The sequence below is a fragment of the Lactuca sativa genome, chromosome 4 (assembly GCF_002870075.4).
Source record: "Lactuca sativa cultivar Salinas chromosome 4, Lsat_Salinas_v11, whole genome shotgun sequence".
Taxonomy (NCBI): domain Eukaryota; kingdom Viridiplantae; phylum Streptophyta; class Magnoliopsida; order Asterales; family Asteraceae; genus Lactuca; species Lactuca sativa.
Genome location: NC_056626.2, coordinates 106,515,856 through 106,540,321, shown reverse-complemented (window position 1 = coordinate 106,540,321; position 24,466 = coordinate 106,515,856). Strand labels below are relative to the sequence as shown.

General features: G+C 37.5%; 1 protein-coding gene across 2 annotated transcripts; it reads left to right on the top strand.

Annotated features, from left to right (window-relative positions):
• Positions 1-5,280: 5,280 nt before the first annotated feature.
• Positions 5,281-9,144, top strand: LOC111886257 (uncharacterized). Of its 2 annotated transcripts, XM_023882496.2 has the most exons (13): positions 5,281-5,496; positions 6,514-6,598; positions 6,755-6,825; positions 7,071-7,185; positions 7,269-7,348; positions 7,461-7,545; positions 7,622-7,702; positions 7,816-7,910; positions 8,061-8,111; positions 8,220-8,300; positions 8,402-8,474; positions 8,586-8,663; positions 8,996-9,144. In XM_023882496.2, exons 1-13 carry the CDS (start codon positions 5,381-5,383, stop codon positions 9,032-9,034), a joined length of 1,050 nt encoding a protein of 349 aa, XP_023738264.1. In that variant the 5' UTR covers positions 5,281-5,380; the 3' UTR covers positions 9,035-9,144. The 2 variants fall into 2 exon arrangements, with proteins under 2 accessions (XP_023738264.1, XP_052626358.1); XM_052770398.1 differs by lacking the exon at positions 5,281-5,496 and having other exon boundaries at positions 6,532-6,621.
• Positions 9,145-24,466: the final 15,322 nt, after the last annotated feature.

Here is a 24,466-nt window from a genome sequence, read left to right as displayed (position 1 = left end):
CCTTATTCTATCAACAGGTTAGCTGTAGGGATGGCAAAAAAACCCGAACTCGACGGGGAAACCCGAAACCCGATCATTTCGGGTCGGGTAACGGGTCGTTATCGGGTTTTTTATCGGGTTCGGGGCAGGGAGTGGGTTATCCTCGCCCCGCCCCGCCCCGCCCCGATTATATATATATATATATATATATATATATATATATATATATATATATATATATATATATATATATATATATATATATAATATGTTCAAAAAATTTTGCTGTTAATTGTACGCGTTCAAATATAAAATACTTATCGTGGACAATTTTTTTAGTTATTAACAATCTGGTGTTAATGATCATTTTTATGTGTTTTGACGTATTAAAAAAAACTTAAATCAAATAATTTTTAATATAACGTCTAGTTTATTTTATTAAAGTGATGCATCATGTTTTTAATTTAAAAGAGTTGCTAGAACATGTATATTTTATAAGACATTGAGGTACCCTAAAAGAGAATAAAGATTTCGTTATCAATTGTTGTAAACCCAATAAGATACCCGAAACCCGACGGGGAAACCCGAAACCCAATGGGGCGCCCCGATAAGATACCCGAAAGTTATCGGGGCGGGTTTGGGAATCCATGCCCCGCCCCGAACCCGCCCCGTTGCCATTCCTAGTTAGCTGCAAGAAGCACTGATAGCAGATGCCATCCTGCACCCCATCTGCAATCAATATATCCATATATTCATTTACCCCAACACTAATACTAAAAAACTTACAATCCTTTATTCATAATTCAAATATATATATATATATATATATATATATATATATATATATATATATATATATATATATATATACACATTAAAGAGATGTGTACTTACTTGCAGCCCAATATTTCCATGTGATGAATTCATGTTTAGAGTTGGTAGGAGGAACTCACGCAAGCAAGAAGGATCATTTCCCTGCAAATATAATGAGAATAAGTAGATATTACTTTGCTTTGAAGCACCATCAACTAGAACCCATTCTTGCAATGAACTAGCTGACACAGGTACATCTATGTATATTATCGCCAGATTGTTAAAAGGAGCAGACAATCCTGTTGTTACAGTTAAAGTTGCCTTGTAACATTATGTAGCAACAATAATCATATTCCTGATGACTAAAAATGAATCATATGAACTAAAAATGAAATGAAAAAAATACAAAGAGTCTACATTTCCAAATAAAACAGAGTATCAGATAGTTTAAAAACTTGTTAGGGATTATGAATTTGATTTGTTATAAATGTTAATCAATATGATTTTATTTAAGTTTAAAAATAAAATCATAGTAAATTACACATGTTATTTTTAGAGAATTGGAGAAAGAAAAATCAAAATTGTGAGAAAATAACCGACCCCTGGTGTAGGGATGAAGACAAGCTCTGCAATTGAGTTCGTCGTTTCTTCTTGTTCTCAAATGCTCCGTTTGAAGTTTTATTTTTATGTCACTACTAGAAAGACAAGCTCTGCAATTATGGGTAGTTAATTTATATTTTTAACCAAAAACCCAACAAGAATTGGCAAAATATTTATTAACCCTGGGAAGAATTTCAAATGAACAACAACAGCAACAACAGAAGATTGTGAACCAACAACAAGCTAGGGCTATTGAAGACAACAAGCTGATGCAAAATGATGTGATAAGGAAATTGGATTTAGTGGCGGGAAAGGTGGAGAAACTAGACCTAGGAAAGAGCAACGAAACCCCCAACTCAGGCTTGAACACTCCAGAAATGAACCCTAAAGAAAAGACAAAACTACCCCTACTCCACCAATCAATTCCAGCTACGTACAACTTCATGGTTCCTGATTCTTTTTGCCTTTCTTGGTCCTCCTTTGATAGACGAACAAGGATGGGGGCTTATCATATACACAACATATGTTCATCCCCCTTTTACAAAAATCAAGTTTTCTTATCATATTTATACAGAAAACAAACAATAATTTACAGCTCTGATTATATGATATCATTGGTACACAGAAAGAAGAACACGCAATGAATAGAACAGAAATTAGATAAACAAAAATAAATGCAGAGAGATGATAACCTTCACAAATGACGTTTCTTGATGAGTATAACTTCAAATCAACTTGAAAGAAATCTTAAAAAGAGGATTACTAGTAATAAGAATGGTCGAATGAAGCCCTATATAGAGACGATATGCTGCCATACGTGGCTGATTTTATGCGATTTTGGAGATTTTGGTTGCTAATTTGTTTCAGATTTGGAGGGAAATCGATTGATATCTAGCTGATTTTTCTGCGTTCATGATATATTCCAGGGGCAAAATGGGAAGATGTGTAATAGCGCTTGAATGGAATGAAAAAAAATCAGGGGTACCCCCTTGAATGAAAACACCGTGTAATAGCTCAATGGTTTTTCCTAGACCCATTTCATTTGTTGTTTTTATAGAAACAAATCAGTAAAAACATCAAAAAAGATATATGAAATGTTATAAAACCAATCGGATTCTTTTGGAATTAGGGTTCTAATATGGCTTAAGATATCAGGGAAGAAGAAGAAGAATAAGTGAAGAAATTGTACGTGTTCCAAAAGTGAAGAAATTTTAGGTGTTACACGAAAAATTAAGATATCAGGGAAGAAGAAGAAGAAGAAGAAGAAGAAGAAGAAGAAGAAGAGGCTAGATGAATAACGGTAAGCACGACATACCTTAGTGCAACCAGAAGAGAAGAATCAGACCTGCTTCATTGAATAGACTGAGATATTTCTTGAAATCGGACCTAGGGCTTGTAAGCAGAACAAAAAATCATGACAAATTATGCTCAGTAAAGCATATCTTAGTTCAATCCGAGCTAGGGCTTGTAAGGCCCTAAATCGTCAGCGCTGTGTGGGATGAGAAGCTGTAAGGCCCTAAATCGTCGGCTCTAGGATAGAAGTAGATGGAGCATGTAAGTTCTTCACACATTCAAGCATAATTGTAACCCAATCGTCGGCTCAAGCATAATTGTAACCCAATCATAGTCACTCAACGTGAAAATATGCGCTTTTGGAATGACGGAACTCTGTGGCGAAACCGATAGCAGCTTGGAACGAGATTCAAGTAAGCCAAATTCAAGATTCATGAAATTTTAGGGCACATGAGGCTACATGTTGCCTGAATTTCAGTCTACCGGAGTTCCGACACATAAGTCCGACTTGTACGCTTTCGGAGTTGTACTTCTTGAGATATTGTCAGGTGAAGAAGGCAAGTGAGGAACGAAGGAAGGAGTGTTGATAACTAGGCAAGGCGGCAGTCGAATCTATGGAGGGGGAAGAAAGGATCGTAATTAGGGCAAGAAGGAAACAAAAGTGGAGGATAAAAATGAAGGCGGGTGTTCAAAATTTTAGGGATTTCATTTTCCCCCTATCTACTAAACGCGCTTTTCATTAAAATTATAAAGCGACACTCATAGAGGACGCCCATTTAAGATACAGCGCCCTCCATGTTTTTAATTTTTTCTCGTATGACGCTAATTTAAGGGCACGCAATAATGCGTGACCTAAATCCTTAAATTTTTTGAAGAGATGACACTTTTTTAACGTCACTCTCCATTGCGTAACATAAATCAATGAGTGTCGTGGTTTGCACGTCGTAAAAGGCTATTTTTCTTGTAGCATCTTGGTTTAAATCTACTTCTATGTTTGGTCCTTGTCCAAACCATTCAACCTCATCCACACAACTGTTAAACTCTCTCATAACAACCTCCCAGTCATCTAAAACAGCTTCGATATGGGTCAAGAATGTAGTCAAAATCACCCTTTTCTTCTATATGCTCTTTTGAATCATCTCATGAATCCTCTGCATGCCCTTGTTCATCTTCTTCAACTTGTTCTTCATCAACTTCAACCTCTCTTTCAAACTCACCCACATTATGATATCCATTACTACTAAAAGGCTCAAAATCATCTAGTATTTCCCTATGATGCTGGTAATTAATATCAACTCTAATATCTTGCATCGGATGAGTTTCTTTTTGGTACAGGAAAATATGAATCATCCTTAAACTCATTAACCACATCTTGTTTGTTTTGCTCAAAAGGTTCTAAGGACATGGAAATCATACACACCATCTTCAATATGTGCTTGATTAGCTGATTCTTTAAGTGGGACATTCAAGTTTAATTTCTTTCTACAAGAACCAATTCCCTTCTTCTTAGGTCTAATACTATTAAGTTCAGGAGAAGGATCATCATCCAGTTGCTCAATAACAACTTTACTTGGGGACATGAAGTAAGTGTGAAGTCTTATAAAACCATGTTCAACGTACACATTAAACACTCTGTTTTGAGGGACATATTGAGCCATAAATATAACGTCTTGATCATTTCCTATAGTCTTCAATCGGAAATCTAAGTCTAGATTAGGAATTCTATAATGATAGTACATTGTGTCATCCGCAGAATACCCTATCTCACGAATCATGTCATGTAGATCATGAACTGAAAAAAGATTAGTGTCAACAAAGTCAAAGAATGCCAGCCTTCAATCGGAAATCTAAGTCTAGATTAGGAATTCTATAATGATAGTACATTGTGTCATCCGCAAAATACCCTATCTCACGAATCATGTCATGTAGATCATGAACTGAAAAAAGATTAGTGTCAACAAAGTCAAAGAATGCCAACCTTCCCTTAACGTACTTTCGTCCTGGGTACTTTGTAAAAAATCCACCATGATGCATCTTTAAAGTGAAGAAATTTTCGTGACCATCTGAAAAAGAAAAATCAATGAGCTTTGAATATACAAACCAAGAAACACCAAACAAAAAATTAAAGAACTTACTGTAATCTTTATTAAGGTTGGGTGCAATCGTATGAGGACCACGTAAATTCCACATACACAGTACCATTTTTAGTTGATAAACCCTAAAATCAGATGCGAGGGATGAAGGATGAAAATCGTGAAGATGATCAGTAAGATAAGGTGAAATGGAGATGGATGGGGTTTCTTGGACTCTGGTTAATCAAAGAATAGGTTAATGACGTATCACTGCCTAATCACATCTTAAATGAGCGTCAAACATAAAAAGACGAATATACCCCCACATTAATGACCCCAAACGACTACAAACTGACAGAGTTATGAAAAAGGACCTCCAATGCAACTTTTACAAAACACAAGGGCCAAACGCATCAAAAAAATAGTTGGAACTGACTTTATTACTTTTGACAAACCTCAATAAACATTTTAAAAAAAAACCCGAAAAGAGTATAGTTATCAATTGGCCGGAGCAAAACAGAAAAAACCCGATCGCCCGGACATATCGGAGCCCGATTATGATCGGCTCTAGAATTTTTAGAAACAAGTAAAAGTTGCCCGCATCACAGCATACGCGAACACAAATGGAATCAAAGTCATCAACCCTCGCACCGCTTCCGGAGGATAATCAAGATCAACCGCAATCCGATCATGCTGCACCGTCTGCTTTCTCCTCAAAACCCATTCGTCCTCCCACTCAGTCAGTTTCCCTCCCTCCCTTCTTTTCTTTTCTTTTATTATCATCATTCTGCTAACTATCTTTCCATTTTTAATTGCTTTCACTATACTTTTAAGTTTTTGTATATTGCTCCTACTTCCGATCTGTAATAAACACCGATCCTTTAAATTTAGAAACTCAAATTGGTTTATTGTTGAGGTTCAAAAATCTTGTGGCGAATTAACACCAAAAGCTGGTTAAAACATTATTAAATCGAACTGTAAGTTAACTTAATTTCCGCTTCTTTGGAGTATTTGGAACGCTGTTACTCGTGGGTAAAGTTCTCTAGCTCATCACAACCTAATTAAATGAGTATATTAGCTGTAAATGTAGAATCCTTATCCTCACATTGAAACTAGTCCTATGACAGACTAGTTATGATTTTCAATGAAGAGATATTTCATGGCAGACAAGATATGTGGCTCCATTTAAGTGATCCCTACTTGTTTATTAGCAAACTTCTCAGATAGGTATAGACAAATGTAGGATGCTAAACTAAGTGTGGAAGGAAAAAGTAAATGAGATCAATTTTGTGAAAAGAAACACCCATATATAGCTTACCTGATTGATTAGGCCTTGTCTCTGTTAAAGCCATTAACTCAAAAAGAAACAACACCTAAGCTCCCGAATAGGATCTCTAGGACTTGACACCAAATATAGGACATCATTGGAAAAAAAGGGTTACAAACTAGTGTTTTTAAGATGAAATATGCAATTTCACTGGATCATGGCAGTTAAGAAAACCATGTTGTATGGATCCTCATATAGGTTTAAACTTAGGGTTGTGGATTAGTATAGGTCTTAGTTAGTTATTTTTTATGTATGAGGTTCTTAGTACTATATTTACCTATATTGCATGATCATTAGACAAGGTATTCATTTAAGATTCTTGTAACATTCTCTGTAAACTGCTCATACATTCTTTTGAATTTCAATTGTATACCATCTTTTGGATAAACTCAAGCACTTACTCTTCAATTCTACTGTTTGTCCTTGTAGGACATCTTCACAGAAATACTCCCCAATAGATTGGAAAGACTATTTTGATCAAGAGGATGATGTTTGCATCCCTGACACAAATGATGTTCGTGGCATATTTCATATATGGTTAAATACACATTGTTGCAACAAGAGGCTTTATTTAACCCTTTCATTTACTCAATAGAACTTGTCTTTCTTCTCTGTATGCCAGCTGTACTTTCCCACTGTTTTAATGATTGTGTTTTATGCTGCCATTCAGGTCTTTCACATATATACTGCAGGAAAGGAAGGCCCAATTGTATTTTGTCTACATGGGGGTGGTTATTCTGGGTATGTCATTTGTGTTTCAATTATGTTTAATTTTTAACCTTTGTGAATAAAAGTTTTTTTTTTTTTTTATTATACTTAAATAATGCATAGAGTAGAGTTAAAACTGTACATTATGTTTATTACATATAATGTAAACATGTATTCCATTCCTACAGCCAACCAAACATGATTATGGAGTGTAATGAGTAATTCCATTCCATCCATCCATCCAAACACATTCTAATTCTTTGACATGCTATTGCCAGGCTGTCATTTGCAATATCAGCAGGTATAATTAAGGAGAAAGCAAAGGTAGTAGCAATGGACCTGAGAGGACATGGGAAATCATCCACAGAAAATGAAATAGACATGTCAATTGAGGTACACTACAAACTACACATCTTGAATAACCCCTTTTCATTATAAAAAAAAACTCCATATTTTTGTATCTTTGTGTATTGCAGACTCTATGTAATGATGTTCAAGCTGTTGTGAAGAAAATGTATGGAGATGCTCCACCAGCAATCGTGCTTATTGGCCACAGGTTTCTGATTCACTTTAAACACCTAATTCCACTGTTCATTGGTAATAGGAACCAAAAAATAAAAAAATAAATAAAAAAGAAAACTATGAATTTAATTGATCATCATATGCAGCATGGGTGGCTCAGTTGCAGTGCATGTGGCTGCAAAGAAAATGTTGCCTAGTCTAGCTGGACTTGTGGTTGTAGATGTTGTTGAGGTGAGCTGCATTTTGACTCAAACAATTTCTTTAAATTTTTTTTTTATTAATTTTTTAAAAAAAATTACAATTTCAGGGGACAGCTATGGCTTCATTGATGCATATGCAGAAAATTCTATCAAACAGAGTGCAACATTTTCCAACTCTTGAGAAAGCAGTAAAATCAGCTTTTTGACTTCACTTATTTCATATATCTATAAGAATGTAAAAACTGTTAATTTTTAATTTTTTTTTTATAAAATTTGAATTGTAATTTGTAAATGTTTACAGATTGAGTGGAATGTGAGATCAGGCTCTTTAAGAAACACCGATTCTGCTCGAATATCGATTCCCGGGACTGTAAAGTATGATGACTCACAGCAGTGGTAAGTTTTTTTTTTTTTTTTTTTTTTTTTTTTTTTTTTTTTTTTTTTTTTTAAATATAATTTATTTTTTCTTTTGTCATTCCTAATTTTTATACAAAAATATTGAATTCCTTTTGTGCAAATTGACCGATCTTGCTGTTGTATGTACAGCTATCGACACAGAGCACGATTGGAGGAAACAGAGCAATATTGGAGAGGATGGTAAAAATCAACTCTTTGATATATTTGTAGTCATTGAAGGAATTTTATTTATTTATTTATTTATTATTATGTTTAACTTTCTATTTTTGGAAATAAAAAAAAATTCAGGTATGAAGGCCTCTCGGAAAAATTTCTGTCATCTCCTGTCCCAAAGCTGTTGCTGTTGGCTGGAACAGATAGACTTGACAGGTTCTTGTGTTGTTTGGATAAATGATGTTTAAAATTTAATTAAGTAAAAAGTCAAATATTATTTCTTGATGGAAGGGTAATATGGTAATTTTCTGTACCAGGGCTCTTACAATAGGACAAATGCAGGGAAAGTTTCAAATGGTGGTTGTCCGACATACTGGCCATGCAATACAGGTGAGAATTTAGTCTTTTCAAATAAACCTTTTTTTTTTTTTTTTGATAAATTTAAATAGACACCTAACATCTGTAACCATTTATATTTTATACTGTTGAATATTATTACAGGAAGATGTTCCAGATGAATTTGCATCACTCATACTTAATTTTATCTCACGCAATCGGATAGGACCTCATGGAGTTGAGGTTGGTTATATTATAATCTAGTTTATCACAAAAAAAAAGAATAAAAAAAATACAGGAAAACACTTATTTTATTAATATAGCCACTGAACTATTATCACAGAAAATAATAGTCCAGTGATGATAGTTCAGTGGCTAAATTCAAATCCAAAGCAATTTTCACTGCTATAAGTGGGTAGATTTTTCAAAATATAATATGCTAATAAGAAAGAAAACTGAAGGTATGATAATTGACAATGAACAAATAAATGAAAATATGTTATTATTCATGTGTCAATTATCCTTTATGTTATTCTTATCGGTTCCTGTTTATTTATTTATTTATTCTTTTACAGATTCCTGGAATCCGCCGCCCATCGCAACCACATGCTTGAAAAAAAGTAAAAAATTTGTAATGGTTTGTGAACACGAGAGTATACTCCTTTGTGAAACTAATCTCACAAAATTGTTTGTGGTTTTATTATATATTTTCAATTTTGTGCTAGTGTAGATCAAATGAAATTATTACTGTTTCTATTTTTTTTTTCCAGTTTATGCATTAAAGTGAAATTTCACGTTTCATTTTAGGATCAAAGTATGCAATATTTACATGTAACTAGTTTAACCGGTTGAAATGTGGTTGCATAATTCATTAATATTTGTTGCATAAACCGATAAAAAAGTTAAGCATTGTTGCATATTTTGGTAAAAAGTGTCCAATAAATTGGTAAAATAATGAAACTTTGTTGCATAATCAAACATTTAACTATTGTTAGGTAACTGAGCATATCTTTGGTCATAGGGTTGACAAGGATTTAACTAGTGTCCCACCTTGCATAGGTAATGAGTAAGGCTGCTCGGAGTGGGCTCGCTAAATGGAGTCACTATGGTCACTAAGGGTCTGTTAGGTGCTTGTCGAGATGAGAGAGATTTGGTTGAAGCTAATTGGTGGAGAGGACTGAGGAGTGTAACCAGATTGTATTGACCAAATTAAACGTTTAAACTTAATTCATTTGTTTTTCACCAAACCTTCTTTATTTAAATAAAAACTAACGTTTTTACCTAATAAAAATGCAAAATTTCAAATTATAAGACCAGAGGGAGTGGGTGCGGTCTAGGCCGCACTCCACCCACCACATCATCACGCACACCGCCCCTTGGGTGCGGTCTAGGCCGCACTGCGGCCTTCCAGGGGTGAACTCATTGTTTAATTTTGATTGGCTCTGTGGTTTACCGTTTTTAAACGGTTATTTTTCAAAAAATTAGTTTTTATTTATTTATTTATTTATTTTTAATAAATCGATACTATAAATATTTTATCAACTTAACCAAAAAAACTCATCAACATTTTACCATCTTCTCTCTTTTCAAACCCACAAAAAATATCATCCTCCAAAAATCCAACCAACGGAAAAACACCCACTAGAAAACCCAAAACTCCAAGACATTCACTCGATTAACTGGTTTATTCGCTTCCTTTCTACCACTATGGGGGTATACTTCCTTATTTTCCACAACATATCCAACAACCATGTCCTACGCAACCATTTCCACAAACACAACCACAATTTGACCAAGATTTTGATCATTTTGATTTTGGTTCCCAACCAGAGTTTGTTCCAGAAACACAATCACAACCACAAACACCCATTTCCGAATTTGAACCAGAATTTGTTCCACAAACTCAACCCTCTCAACCAGGAAAAAAAAGAAGAAGGCGGAAGTTAAAGCGTGGTCACCTCAAGAAGAGTTAATATTAGCACAATCATGGATTGACGTTTCAGAGGACGAGAAGACGGGAGGGAACAAAAAACATGATCGTTTTTGGATGTGTGTTAGAGCTCGATTCCACAGATGAATGAACCTGGAACCATATCGTACTAAACATCATGTGTACTCAAAATGGGGAAAGATGAACAAAGATGTGAAGTAGTTTAACGATTTATATAACAACATGAAACGACAATGGAAAAGCGGCGAAAGTGACGAAGTGATTTTGGAGAAAACTTTTAACATTTATCAAAAAGAGCAAAAGAAGACTTTCAAGTTTTTTGAAGTTTGGAATCTACTTAAAAGCAACAAGAAATGGAAAAAACTGAAAACAAGCGACGAGCACATCGATAGCGGATCAAAACGGTAAAAAACTTTCGAATCCGAACACACTTCATCGGATTCGCATGTTGGTTTTGACCTCAATGAAGATGAGCCCGTTCAAGTGTCACCACCCCCTGACCAATGGGAAGGGGCAAAACAAAAAAAACAAAGGCAAGGGTAAAGCGTCGGATCCGTTTGAGACGGTTCAAGAAACTCAATTTTTTTCACAACCTTAACCCCAAACTAATTTTCAATCCCAACCACACCGCCTACTTGACGAGTCAACCGATTCTTCCGACGAAGGACCCGTTGAAGAGCCCATTCAAGAGTCATTTCAAGAGCTCGAAGTTGAACCAAAATGAAAAAAATAAAGGAAAAGGGAAGGCTCCATGCAAAGGGTGGACGGATGAGGAAGAGAGGGCACTAGCGCAAGCATGACTAGATGTGTCGGAGGATCCGACGACGAGCGACGACCAAGATTTGACAACCTTCAAAACTAGAGTTATTATTATTATTTTTTTGTAACCGAATGAAAAAGCAGTACCGCAATCCTAACCAACTTTACTCGGAATGGAGGACCACCAACAAAGCCTCCATGGAGTTCAACGACTTCTAAATGAATGCTAACCATAACCCCCAAAGCGGTGCAAATAAGGTGGATGTCCTATCAAAAGTTTGGAAGAGTTATAAGGTGAAAGGCGGAAAACCTTTTGGTAATGACGCGTTTTGGGGAGTTGTGAATGACAAACCAAAATGCCTTAATCTAAAAAGTGTTGATGATTACGCAGACATGTCTAAACGAAACACAACTTCATATGCAACCCACAATCAATCTTATGATGCGCGTATCAGGGGGATTGACCTCAACAACGACGATCCATATGAAGTTTCAACTCGTCCCACGAGACGAGACAGAGCAAAAAGAAAGTTGAAAGGAGCACAAAGTTCATCGGGTGACGTGGAGGAGATAAGGAGCGACACCAAATAATTAGACGCTAAGCTTGATGGTTTTTTGGAATCAGGAAAGGAAAAAGAAAGGAACCATGAGCTAAAACTTTTTTTAAACCCATGAAATGACTTGTTCGAAGGGGATCGTCATATTTTCAACAATGCAAGAAGGAATATTGCTAAACAATACAACTGAAATAAGCCGTAGTATTTTATGTCTTAGATGTAGTTTAATTTATGTATTACATCTAGTAGTAAATCATGTTGTAGGTTTTAACTCAAGTTTTTAGGTTTTAAGTAATTTTTTAGATAATAAGTCTAGTTTTAATATTTTTAATCGTATTTTATGCTTTAAATTATTATAATCTTTTTTTATTAATAATATCATTCTTTGCACATGTAATAGAGAGTTCATGAAATTGGTCAACACTAAAAAAAGTTGGACTGAAAAACACATTGTCAAACATTGTTAATTGACTTGATTCAATACATTATAAAATTTCTGTACATGATGAACTTTTATTTAAAACTTATAAAGTGTTAAACATTATATATTTATTGAAGAAATGATTTTTTTTTATATTTTTATCAAAAGTTAAAAAAATGACTCACAAACGAAATTACAAGAATTACAAAGGTATATTTTTATATTAAGCATTATAAATTTATAAATAAAATACTTAAAATATTCATAAAAGCAAACAAAATTACAAGAATCATAAAAATTACAAAAATACATTATCTATATTAATAATTATAGATATATTGAAAGTTTGTAAATAATAAAGATAAATATTGTAACATATCGATCAAGTATTTACCTTTAAACCCCTTAGTATGAGAATTGTCTGCATTTTTGGCCCTTACTGGCATTTTCATAAAAATCAGGTCAAGGCTTGGTACGCTGGGCATACATTGTGTACGCTGGGTGTACATGTGCGGGCCTTAGTACGCTGGTCATACACCGTGTACATAGGGTGTACATGAAGGATCCTCAAACCCTAAATTCTAGGGTTTGGTCCATATATAAACATCATTAACTCCTCCTGTATCATTCCCTCTTCAGCCTCCACTTTCCATTTCGTCCATCAAGGACCCTAATCCACCTTGAGAGTGTTCTTGAGCTTTTGTGGGTACTTTTGGTGATTAAGAAGGAAGGAGAAGAAGAGAGGACCACCTTGGAAGAGTAAGGCACCTTAGATCCAAAATCTCATCACCGTTTGGCATCATTTTAAGGTAAAAAACTCTGAACCTGATGATGATTTATTTAAGATCTTGTAAGCCTTGAAGTTGTGAACATTTTCGTCCCATTAGCTTGACATTTTGAGTATGAGTTACTCTAAGTCATTTGAGCTGTCCATTTGGATATTTCAGAGTGTTGTTGTGTTAGATGGTCTTATTGGGTTAAAAACATAGGGTTTTAGACATTTAGCACTTAATATGTAACATCCCAAAAATACAGGCCAAAAATTTCATTTTAATTACGTCATTTTAAAACCAACAATGTAATAAAACATATGTAATATTATGTCATGTCAAAACCAAGGTAGGAATAATCAAACATGTTATCATAAAACAATATCAGAGTGTAATCCCAAAGATCTCATGTGCGGAAAACCATAGTGTGATGCGCTGCGATCAAGCCGACTCCTTTCCTTTAACACGAAGTACCTGAAACCAAAACTAAAAACCGTAAGCACAAAGCTTAGTGAGTTCCCCCATCATACCACATACCATACAATCACATAGCATACATACTGCCGGACAATTCTGGGGTGCCCGACCTACCCGTGTCAAGCCATTCTGGGGTGCTGACCTACCCGTGTCAAGCCATTATGGGGTGCTGACCTACCCTTGTCAAGCCATTCTGGGGTGCTGACCTACCCGTGTCAAACCATTATGGGGTGCTGACCTACCCTTGTCAAGCCATTATGGGGTGCTGACCTACCCTTGTCAAGCCATTCTGGGGTGCTGACCTACCCGTCGGTCCTAACAACCGACCCTCGGGGACTATTCTACCCCCTACTGCTACTATCACATATATCATAACATAAACATACTATCAGACATATCTGGGGTGTCCGATCTACCCTTCGGTCCTAACGACCGAACTTGGGGACTATTCCCCTCATACTACCACTATCACATATAACATATCATGCCAGCATGCAAACATATCATCACATACTGTCAGACGTATCTGGGGTGTCTGACTACCTTTCGGTTCTAACAACCGAACTCGACTACTATCACACACAACGTATCATGCTAGCATATAACCTATCAAGTAGTAGCAAACCTAGATGATATCACAAAGACAATCATCTATCATACGTCTCCTACTGGTGGGCCGGCATTGTGGCCTTAGACCCACCGCTACTGGAAGGTAACTCACCTCACATTGCTGAAGTCCCGAAGACACAATCCCACACTTGCTGAAGTCCCGCAGACTCGACCCCAGCTGCTGGCTGACAGATTCCCGAACTGTCAACACCAAAATAACGCCCAATTAATAATTGAGTCCCAATACATAACCATACATATATTCTTTGGGTAATTACTACATTATCCCTGGCTTGGCTTATTAAAGCCCAAGGCCCAATCCATAGGCCCAAAGTCAACTAGGAAATCAAAGCCCAACACATGGCCCAATTTTCCAAATTGGGCCAAGGCCTATACATGGTCTCATTCTGAGGCCCAACATCATATAATCATTCAGGCCCAAACTATGGCCCCTCTATGGCCCAGTTTTCCAAATTGGGCCCAAGCCCCTTACATGGGCCTCACCCTAGGCCCATTAAATTATTCTAGTCTAATTGCTTGACTTTGGATGGCCCATTAATAACCCGATCATCAAGGCCCAAAAGGAAGGCCCATCAATAAACCCAAGTAAAATTAGGGTTTCCCATAAAATGATGATTAGGGTTAAGTTTCCTACTTAACCCATTAAGGACTTAATCCATTAAGTCCATTATCGCTTAGATTAATCTTTGCCAAAGTTTATTATTTAATATCTCAAGTTATTAAATAATTCTCGTGTGCTTCCCGATTAATTCTCAAAAATTAGAGTTTAATTGGCATTAGCGTTTTCCAACCCAAAGATTAACCCATTTATTAATTTGTTGGACTTTTAGGTTATTTAGGGTTTTATTGGGCCTACCAAGCCCACTAGAATATCATTGAGCCCATTAGGGTTTTATTGGGTCCATTAGAGTCCATTAAGATTAATTGGGCCCATTAGAGCTCCTTTGAGCCCATTAGGGTTTCTAGCACCCTAAACGAATCAATCACAAGAGGCAAAACGCACCGCCACCAGACACGGCGGTCGGTGGCGGCAGCCACCACCATACGGTGGTGGTTTGATTTTTCCTTTTACATTATTTCGTGATGGTTACAGTTTACAATGCTAACTCTCAAAATAAACACACGCTAACAAAATAAACACACACAACCATCCTATGGTGGCCGGTGGTGGCCTTTCCCACAACTTCCGGCCAAATAAAGTCACACACTACAATCGGAACACACACACCCACATGTTCCTGCTTGCAAAGTGAATCCAACACCCACCTGTGGTGGGTGGCGACGGTAGCAACACCCTAACGACAGCAATGGTGTGACAACGACGGTGGTAGGAAGCATATCGCGATAACAGCCACCCCGACACCTCCGGTCTTCTAGGCCGACTCACGTCAGCAGAACAGCGGCGACACAACGATGGCTCACCATGGTCTCGTTTCTCCAGCTTCACAGACGAGAAAGAAGTGGCGCTACACTGGAACGAAAATGAAGAAAGAGAAAAAGAACACGGCAGGGGGTGGCAGCGGATATTCGCCATTTGGAACAGCAGCAGCGGGATGCTATTGTGAACCACATCGACGAAGCCTTCTCTTCAATGGAACCAGGCAGCGACAGAAATCAAGAAATGCAGCGGCGACGCTCTTCAGCGAGGTGGCGTGCGACGAAGTGTTTGAACTTGACCGGCAGCTTGGAGCAATAATAGCGTCGGATGCTCCGGTGCTTCTTGATGGTTGATGGCTGGTGTTCCGACTTCGACGGGTAAAGAGGTGGCGGCTGGAGGGAGGTATAAGGTTGGAGATGGCGGCCGATTTGAACGAGTGAGGCTAGGGTTACTTGCGTCTCAACGGGAGGGAAGGAGTGACGGGTTTTAAGTCCCGTGCTCCTTTCAAACTTATAGCCCCTTTTTCCACTTTTGATCCCTCCTCCATAAAGAATTTTCAAAACAAGCCCAATATTTACTAAATAACCCTTATCTTAAATCATTCATTAAAATTCAAGTCTTAATAGTTACCATATAGCCCCTATCTTCTAAAATCTTTACAAAGCTAATCTAGAACTTACCCTTCAGCCCTCCACTTCTAAATTTATGACAATTAGCCCCTCAAGACCATCCATTGATATATAATTATTTATTTTAGGGCTACTATTCACATATTATTTTATTTATTGATTTAACAAATAAACGGGGCTTTACATAATAGCCATGCAAAGTCATAAAGTTGGAAACTTTATGACTTAGGACATCATTTTGGGCTTAGATCTGATTTTTGGACAGAAGGAGTTAATGGAATAAGCTCTTAATGGAGTTTTGGAGCTGGGCAGTGTACGCTGAGCGTACCTGTAGGTACGCTGCGCATACGCGGTCAGCGCCCCGCTTTTTGGTTAACATCAGAGTATGCTGGGTAATTATAATAAAAGGATTTCTTAATCAAGCTAAGTGTGTTTCTTTCATAATAGATGTCTCATGGTTCAGGTGCTACTCCTCCTCCTTCCCTCCCTCCACCACCACCAACCTCTTCATCAAACTTCTCAATACTCCAACTCCTCTCACAAGACAAGCTTATTGGTCCCAAGTCTCTAGATTGGATTCATAACCTAATGATCACTTTGAGGTACGAAAAAAGGATTATGTTTTGGACAAAGAGTTTGTAGAGGAGCTTCCTGACGATGCTACTAAAGAAGAAGCAGCCAATCATGAAAAGCATCACTATCACTTGATTGAAGTGTCCTGATTAATGTTGGCGACCATGCCTTTCGAACTCCAATAGAGTTGTAAGAATCTTAAGGCGTATTACATGAATGAGAATCTCAAAGACATGTTTCAAGAGCAAGCTCATACAAATAGATTTAAAGTGATGCAATCTATTCTAGGTTGCAAGCAACATGAGAATGGTTCTGTGAGTGCCCATGTGCTAAAAATGAAAGGGTAATTTGATAGACTCACTTGTCTTGGCTTCATATTTACTCAAGAGTTGGCTATTGTGTCATCCTTAACTCTTTGACTAACACATACAAGTAGTTCACTATCAACTACTATATGATTGGCTTGGAGAATAGTATAATGGAGCTACATGGGATGTTCAAGACTATTGAAGAAAGCATTGTTCAACCTAGGAACTCTATCTCAACCACTTTTGTACTAGCTATTAGGTATAGTGGTGTCAAAAAAAGAGGTCCTCTCATCCTCATCCTAAGTGAAAAGGGAAAGGGAAAGTTGGTTATCAAAATTCCAATCCTAAGAAGGACGTTCCACATATAGCACCTATGAATGATCCTAAAGAGGCCATATGCTACTATTGCCAAGAAAAGGGCCATTGGAAACGTACTTTCCCTATGTATTTGGAGGATCTTAAAGAGAAAAAGCCAAAGGTGTTGGCACTTCATGTATGTTTACAAATGAATTACATTTCGCTCATACTTCTAACAAATAGATAGATGACACAGGATACGGAACCCACATAATGTGTCATAAGAAAGAGGTCCTCTTATCCCATCATATGGGAAAGGGAAAGGGAAAGTTGGTAATCCAAATTCCAACCCTAAGAAGGCTGTTCTAGACATTGCATCTGTGAATGACCATAAAGAGGCTATATGCTACTACTACCAAGAAAAGGGCCATTAAAAACATAGTTGTCCTAAGTATTTGGAGGATCTTAAGAAGAACAAAGCCAAAGGTGTTGGCACTTCAGGTATGTTTACAATTGAATTACATTCCACTTCTACTTCTAACAATTGGATATTAACACGGGATGTGGAACCTACATTTATTCTGATGTGTAGGGACTAAGTAGAAGTAGGAAGATAAGGCATGGAGAGATTGACTTGATCACGGGGAACAAGAGTAGAGTAGCCGTTACCAAGATTAGAGACTACCAACTTTCAATTACTTCTAGTTTTTCAGTTTTTTAAAAGATTGTTACTATTCGCCTTATATGGCACGAAACATTATTTCATTTTATGCATTGTGGATGGATGATTTTACTTTAGCTTTTGATAATAATGAAGCTTCTATTTTGGTTTACAAAGATAATGATCTTTATTTTAAAGAAAGACATTGCAACAACATATATGAATCTATGATTGGTGTAGGTAGTACGTGTATTAAGTAATATTTATCATACAAAATATACATGAAATATCATTATTTTGTGTAAACACATTACTAATTTGTGAAATATTTGTTTAAACGCTTATATGTTATAAGTACACAAACTAGTTTTAAACCTCAATATCAATATATGTTATGTCATTAAAATGATACAACTAATAAAAATAACATATATTTTCCGACTACAAAAGTGCTATGACTCTATAGATATTTATCAAATATACTCGTCGTTTATCTGTACAACTTTATTAAGCTTTGTCAACTGTTTAAACAAGTATCATAGGGTCTTACGTTTACGCTTATTAAATATACTTGTCCTTTATCCGTTTATCCGTACAACTTTATTAAGATTTGTCAACTATTTAAACAAGTATCGTACACTTTTACGTTTACACTTATCAAATATATTTCTCGTTTATCCGTACAACTTTATTAAGATTTTTCAATCGGTTAAAAAAGTATCGTACACTTTTATGTTTACGCTTATCAAATATACTTGTCATTTATCCGTTTATCCGTACAACTTTATTAAGATTTTTGAACTGTTTAAACAAGTATCGTACACTTTTACGTTTACGCTTATCAAATATACTTGTCGTTTACCCGTATCTGCGGTTGTTAAGTACAACCTTGGCAGATAACTTTATCCGTATATCTGTATCTGCGGTTGCTAACTACAACCGTGACAGATAACTATATCTGTTTATCTGCAATTGCTAACTACAACCCTGACATATAATTATATTCGTTTATCCGTATCTTTATCACTACAACTTTATCACTATAAACTTTAACTAGATTTCATTACCTAGAAACCACAATTTAGATTCCTTGCTTTAGCAAACATTTCCAAACACAGTTTTACTTACAACGAATGTATTACTTTTTGGATCATATTAAAAGTATCATTATTATAGAAAACCTGTGACTCTCAGTAACCTTTGTGTTGACCCTCAAAATTACATGTATTCTCAGGAGATCATTAGACAAGCGTTCAAACAGAAGACTGGTCATGGATTACATACGAGCTAGCTATCTAGTTTTTGTTATCTGCTTACCTGTTTAAGGAAAGTAATGTACTATTATTATCTGTAAGAATCCTGTATTCAAACTTAATGATGGAATACAAATGTTGTTTTGTTTATTGTTGTACTTGTCCTATATATTCAGTTTACTTGTGATTCATGAACTTAGTTGCACAACCCGACGTGTTCCGCCGCCTCGGCCAGGGGTGTGAAAGATTGGTACGATGAAGACACTCTTTAGGAGGCTTCTAAGTACCCTAAAAGATTGCACAAAATCCTGATCTGAAACAGGCAACAAAACAGAAAATGGCCCATCACAACATAGTTTTCGCGCTGCAGGGAAACATGGGGCTACGTCACGATGGTTGGCAGGTCACAATTTGGAAAACGAGATCTTTGTGTTGCCGGGCTGTGATCAATAACCCACCGCACTGCGAGAAGTATGATAGTTATAGATGAGTATTCTAATCTTATGTGTGACAATCGTCAAATTCTGGTCAAGTCAAAGTCAAACAAAGTCAACAAGTCAAACCGGTCAACTCATCTAACCCTTGTATATTAGGGTTTCCATTATGATTCTTATTGTACAACTCACAATCTTAATACAAAGTATCACTTAGAGTTTTCACGTGTTCGAAAATTCTAAACCCTAATCAGGGTAAGTGATGTACCAAAACGATAAAACACTAGTGCATACCCATCGAGGGTGTCTAAGATCCTTAAACATGGCTTAACGGGGTTTACGGACCTTGAGTTGCGAAGCCAAACCCTTAAAAAGGTCATAACAAAGCCTCTCCCAATCTCTTTCACTCTATCTCTCTCTATTAAAAATCTCTACCAAAAGTTCCTTTAACTTTTTGTAATCATTCGGGTCATCCCGACCCTTAACTAGGTCAAAAACCACTTAAAACGGGGTAATTATTGGTAAAATAGCCTTAAGGAACCAAAGTCTCCCCTTAGGAAGCGAACCCTCTTTGACCGAATCCGAACCCTCTTGGACCGAAACCTTAGTAACCGAACCCGAAGCTTTAAACCGAACCCGAGACTGGAGCACCCGAACTTCTCCTTCGCTTCTTCCTGCCTTCGCCTTCGGTCCCTCCTGAGGAGTTCGCCTGCGAGATAGCTCGGACCGAACCTCCCCCCTCTCGGTTCCAATACACCAACCGAACCATGCCTTCGGTTCTAATGCTGCTAAGACCGAACCCTCGCACCTTCGGTCCCCATTGCGAGAAGCTTCGCAGAACTACCCTTTTTGCCCGGTTTTCGACTAGTTTTGCATTTTAAGTCCGTTTTTAATTATTTTAACGCGAGTTTTTCACCCAAAAATCATATTTCAACATATAGAACTCCATATTTCATGATTTTATCACGTTTTGGGTATAATCCTTATCCAAGATTAGTGGGTAGGATATTTTAGGTAGAGTGTTGACTTTGCCTTTGTGTATGACACAAGCAACCACCCCATACCCACTCCATGACCAACCCTTGTCCTTTCACAATACATGGTCATTTCATTGTCCTTTTCCCACCATTTTCCAGCCACACTCTTAGTCAAAGGTTGGAAAAACTCTTATCTCTCCTCACATTTCTCTCATTTTTCCTCCAAAAGACAAACACCTTTCTCTCTCAATACTCTCTCTAAATTTCGAGATTCAAGGCTATTCTCCAAGCTTTTCTTATACTTTTGGTAAGTATTATCATCCTTCATATGATTATTTCACTTCCTTCTACTCAAATCATAGATATCTTACACAAACATCATCATATTCATGTTAGATCTTCGAATCTTCAAGGCATCTTCTAAGTGTTCTTGAGTAGAACACTTCTTTTCTTCAACATCCATCCACTAAGAACACACAACGTGAGTTCATACCCCTATCTTTTCATGTTTTTCTTAAGTTTTAAGGGGGGGGGGGGGGGAATTGTAACACCCAAAGTCAGGAAGGCCAAGAAAGGTAAGGAAACCCTAAGTTTAAGGGACGACTCGTCGAGTCCAAGGAGGAACTCGGCGAGTCTGAGCGGGATCCAGGTCGAGGAGTAAGTGACCGACTCGACGAGTCAGCCAAGGAGACTCGGCGAGTTTGGTCTGTACGAGGAAAACCCTAAATTCGAGACTTGGAGCCTATTTAAGCGCCTCATTCTCTTCCCTAGGGTTCCTTTACTGCCTCTCTAACCCAGAATACCAAACCCTAGACGCCATATCCATTGTTGAGCCAATTATTACCTTGAAGAGTGCATTAAAGCTTGGAGAAGGAAGAAGGATCTTGAAGGTGCAAGAAGGGGGCTATAGATCTGGGATTGGGAAGATATTTATGAACATTTGGAGGTAATAAACTAGTTCTTGGACTCCTTTGCACCTAGATCTATGTGTGAGTTTTGGGGCTTTTTAGCCATGATTAGTATCCATTTGAGTTAGCAGCCAGATCTGAAGTTGCTACTTCGGATCTATGCATATTTTGGCCTTGTGAAGCATAAAGTATCTGCCCTTGAGTTGATTTTGAAGCCTCTTTGCCTTAAACCCTAGTTTATGGTGTATTTAGCCTAGATCTCCTTCTCTACACGTAAAGTTTGCAACTTTACGTGAGGAATAGGCTTGGGAAGGGTAGATCTACAGTTTAGAGTCCATGCATGACTCAAAAGTCCTCTGCATGTATGTAGATCTGAATGGACTCGACGAGTCCTTTGAGTGGACTCGGCGAGTAGCATGAAGATTAGTAGGAACTCGACGAGTGGGATGAACAACTCGTCGAGTCGGATGAAGTTGGGCAGGAACTCGGCGAGTTTGAAGAACAACTCGGCGAGTCTGTTGAAGGTTGTCTTGGACTCGGCGAGTTTGTTCTTGGACTTGGCGAGTCAGGTCACGAAACCCCAAACCCTTCGAGTTGAGACTCGAATCAGTGAGTCGGGCAGGTCAGGACTCGGAAATCGGTAGACTCGGCGAGTCATGGACTGACTCGGCGAGTCGAGTCGCGAATGGAAGGACTCTGAACTTATGAACTCGGCGAGTCAGTAGGTTGACTCGGCGAGTAGGGTTGACTTGGGAGGTTGACTTTGACCAGGACTTTGACTTTGACAAGAGTTGACTTGCTTGACTGTCGGGGGTCAGTTAGACTAAGTGTTGCATTGATTTTGGTAGCTTGGGGAGCTAGCGGAGCAGGAGTTCAGAGAGTTGCCGGTCAGCAGCTAGTGGGATCATTAGCGAGTTCAGCTAGTGTAGGTGAGTTTCCCTTTGTGTGAATGGGTCTACGGCCACAATGCCGACCCATGTAGTTATGAGTAGAAGACTCGGGGGTTAGCCCTAGGCACAGTATGCTAGTATGATATTCAGGACGAGGTCCAATGATAGCGGGCAGGTGCCCAAGGAATGGTTTATGTGATAGTTTATACTTGTTGTCTGTGTGATACTTGTATGTGCCTGGTAGGGAGGTGAGTGTGGGCGAGGTCCCGTATCTCATCAATAGAAGAGTGTGGATGGTGTTCCACATCTCATTAGCAACAGATCAGGGGCGAGGCCCAAGTTAGGGAAAGAGTGAGTGTGGGCTGGGCCTGTATCTCACTATCAGTAGGAGCATGGACGGGGTTCCATGACTCATCAGTAGCAGGTCAAGGGCGAGGCCCAGGATAGGCGAGGCCTTTGGACAGGATCCGTTAGTATGTGTTTAGCTTATGTGTTGTGATATTTTTATGTGCTATTATATGTTAGCGGGCGAGGCCCTGTGACAGGCGAGGCCTGAGTGAAACAGATCTGTATCCGAGCGGGGCTCGAAGCCAGGCGGGGCCGTTGTAGCGGGCGAGGCCCGAGGTAGGGGCGAGGCCCAGGATAGCGGGCGTGGCCCAATATGTGCAGTATGTGGTTATGCATGGTATGTGGTAGGGTGGGGAACTCACCAAGCTTCGTGCTTACGGTTTTCAGTTTTGGTTTCAGGTACTTCCGGTAGCGGAGGGAAGAGCTCGGGGTGATCGCATGGCACACACCATAGATTAGACAGTTTGGGAATGTTTTACTCTGATAACGAGCATGCGTTTTGGAAACTAATACTCTGATTATGTTTTGGATCGATAATTTTGCTTTAAGTAATTTTTTATTAAAAGGAATTTTTAGTCTTGAATTTTGGGACGTTACAGGAATACAAGTTAAAACACTAAGAACACAACTAAACTCACCCAACAACTTTCATCAGAAAAGTTTAACTCCATTCATGGACTGTTTTGGTCAACTTAAACATTTTATTGTTCAAAACTATATAAGGTGCAAACAGTTCAGGTTCATACCTTTCAAATGACTACTTGCACATCTCCATACGATGTTTCTACAATTTATGGTGATTTTTACAAAACAGCCTATCATTTCAAGAACAAATCCGGACCAGTCCGTGAATATGGACATTTTTACACAAGTTAAATGTCTTTAAAAATCATAATAAAATTTAGGAACAAACTAGAAACATTTTACAAACTCCCAGAGTTTACGGATTCTAATTTCGACTTCAAATGATTTTTCTGTGATTTTTCTAAGAACAGGAATGAAAAGGTTAAAACTTAGAAAATGGTTAACAATTTCATTTACACCTTGTGACTTGTTGAGCATGGTGTGTATCATTATGTGCATATATGTGTTATATTATATGTCATTTTGTCTTGATAAATAGACATACATAAGAAAACAAATGGATTCTTACCTCCATAAGTATGGTAATTAATCAGAATAAACAAAGTTTATATCCATTGCATACAAACATTTTGATAAACTAAAATAGGTATAGTTTATGTTCATTTACATTACAAACAATTTGATAAACTATAATAGGTATAGTTTATGTTCATTTACATTACAAACAAGTTGATAAACTATAATAGGTATTGTTTATGTTCATTTACATTACAAACAATTTGATAAACTATGAAAAAGATAGTTCATGTTATACGAGCAAACTTCCTACGAAAGGTTTTATTTCTACACAAGAGTTTTCGGTTCACCATGTAAATCTGTTAACGAATAACTTATTGAGACATTCGCTTCACGTTACTTTTAAAGTAGCACAATAAAAGTCCTGTAATTGTAACCAGAGTCTCTTGGAGGGAGAGCGTGATAGTTGTGTATATATCTATATTGGGATTGACACCCCACACCTTGTTGTTAGCTGCAGTAGGACCTTGAGGTCTACGAGTGACAAATGTCATTAACGTCCGACGCCTAAAGAACGTCGCATACAAGACCGACTGGGTCATAACATGGTTATAATAACTCACTTAGGGTATTCACAAAACATAGGATTTACGGGAACTTCACGAAATCAAACGAGTTTATGTCAATTTAAACTTGCATTGTTTTTACTAGAAGTATGGGAAAT

Excerpts from the sequence above, each read along its gene's own strand:
- LOC111886257 (XM_023882496.2), top strand. The coding sequence starts at position 5,381 with ATGGAATCAAAGTCATCAACCCTCGCACCGCTTCCGGAGGATAATCAA. Across the intron at positions 7,186-7,268 it reads AAATAGACATGTCAATTGAG|ACTCTATGTAATGATGTTCA; the intron begins GTACACTACAAA and ends TGTGTATTGCAG. Across the intron at positions 7,349-7,460 it reads ATCGTGCTTATTGGCCACAG|CATGGGTGGCTCAGTTGCAG; the intron begins GTTTCTGATTCA and ends CATCATATGCAG.